This window comes from Pinus tabuliformis, chromosome 4_1 (genome assembly GCF_031772625.1).
Source record: "Pinus tabuliformis cultivar Carrire ecotype Pingquan chromosome 4_1, CPIR1, whole genome shotgun sequence".
NCBI classification, from domain to species: Eukaryota; Viridiplantae; Streptophyta; class Pinopsida; order Pinales; family Pinaceae; genus Pinus; species Pinus tabuliformis.
The window spans coordinates 234,147,201-234,149,320 of record NC_142303.1 but is presented as its reverse complement, the minus strand read 5'-3'; the positions used below and the strand labels follow the sequence as shown (position 1 = coordinate 234,149,320).

The 2,120-nt window shown below is 40.8% G+C and overlaps 1 protein-coding gene across 1 annotated transcript; it reads right to left on the bottom strand.

The window, feature by feature from the left end:
- Positions 1-459: 459 nt before the first annotated feature.
- On the bottom strand, positions 460-1,461 carry LOC149175108 (pectinesterase/pectinesterase inhibitor U1-like). The gene has a single exon (XM_089421047.1). The coding sequence runs from the start codon at positions 1,459-1,461 to the stop codon at positions 460-462; it is 1,002 nt and encodes a 333-aa protein (XP_089277173.1).
- Positions 1,462-2,120: the final 659 nt, after the last annotated feature.

Here is a 2,120-nt window from a genome sequence, read left to right as displayed (position 1 = left end):
AGAAATCCAACGCACAACAATGCGAATAAAATTGTGGAGCATATCCATTGAAATGAAATGTATGGTGTGGCGCAGTAGCGCAAATGTAATTGTTTTTTTTAATTGAATATGAAATGTGAATGATCAGCCATTTGAACGTAATGAAAATTTCACAGAGGGGTGAATGTGAAGGATTTCTTTTTACAGCTGTAAATTCATGTAAATTTGTATTCTACAGTACTAAATGTAAAAGTTCTTTTTACAGCAGTAAAATGTGAATGAAGATTTTACACATCAGTGTAAAAATCATTTGTAAAAGAGAGACAGAGTATTTTGTTTTGGTGAAAGTTCTTGGTGAATCCCTCTAGCAGAGGAAGAAAAAATTTGTATCAAGTTCTTTTATGAATTAATACAAGTTTATTATGGGTGTGAAAAATCTCTGTTCTCAGAAATTTTATTAGCTTCCCTGTGTTAAAGATCCTATGGCAAAAACAGAATATTTCCTCTGTTCAATATTTGTTTGAAATTACCAGAAATTTCCAACATCATGCCATCACCCACTAGCATGATATTTGTTTTGTATTTGGGCACCTCAATGTATTCCTGGTAGACTCCCTCTGTAACATGTATCACATATCTATATAAACTTTTGTTTGGAGCAGCATGCAGCGCGTCCGTAATTGTGGTATAATTACCACTACCGCCCTGAGCCACCGTAACGGCATTGTCGGCTGCCTCGGAGGTTTGAAGCAGTCTCCTTCGGTCTGAAGCAGACAACCATGAAGGGAATCCATCATTGACGGATCCATAATGTGAAGGAAAGTTGCCATCGTCTACATCAACCTGATTGCGACGCTCATGACTCGTTGGATTAGAGAACAGGCGTCGGTTGTGCACAGGAGGCTTCTTGAAATGTTTGCCAACAACAGAAATTCTTTTGACAAGAGCCAAGGAATTGCTCACAACTCGGGAGATATTATGCACACTCTTAGCCAATATATTTTGCAGGTTTCCGCTCGCCTCTTGAAGACTTTCGACGCAGGTAGCCTGATTAGTAAGAGCTGCACTAAGCCATGTCTGAATATCAACTCCCTGCTTCCATTTCAAAGAACCAGCAGTAACATTTGACAGAGACATGCTCAGGTGGTCCAACGTAAGATCGTTTAACTGCATACAATCTTCAAGGGCACTCAGATGTCTTCCTTTGAATCCCCGCCGTCCCAGACGAGAAATTTTTTGAGACACTTTCTGTGCTTCGACAACGCTCAGCTTGATGGCCATCCTGGCGAGATCCGTCGAATTTGCTCGCAATGATCCCGGAAACACGTTCGACATTGTCGAAACACAGAATTTTGGATCCGACGTCACGTCGCAGGCAGATTTGAGAGAAACGTAATGCGGCGATTCGTCGCTTTCAATTTGAACAAACATAAAACATATGATAAAGAAAATTGAAACTGCAAACGTAAATCTGAAAGCCATTGCAGAATTCCCTCGTCTACTTTTCACTTCACTGCAACTGGACTGCTCTATCAGACTCTCAAACACTTACATATATATCAGCTGGGTATGATGTTGGAACAAATAACCTAGACGACCTTCAACCGCTCCAGCCCAACCAGCACCAGCTCAATACATGAATGTAGGTCTGAAGTTTCCGCATCATACAATGATGTTATGTTGACGTTTGTAATGCGCAATCGACGGCGAAAATTTTGAGTTCAGGTCATTCAACGATTAAATGAATTGCAGAGCACAATGTTATCAGTGTCTTATGGTGCAGAGTCTCCAGAATCCAGATGTCGGGGTGGAGGAGTCCAGATAGATGGCCGACATACACAAAAATCTCGTATTGACCCAATCGAGTTCAATATTTGAATCGTACTTTAGCGACACCAATCTACAACTTTACAATTTTAGAAACTGTATGCCACGACTTCATTCTACCTCCTAAAGTGTCGACGGCCGAGCCTCCAAAATCCAAAATCCGGATTCAAAAATGTGAGGAAAAGGGAGTCCGAGTGAGTGGCCGACATACGCAAATCTCGGATGGACCTAGCGCATATATACAATATTTAACTCATGTTTTCGAACCACACGGCAGAGGGAAAGGAGAAGTTTCCGAGTTATATTTATAAAAA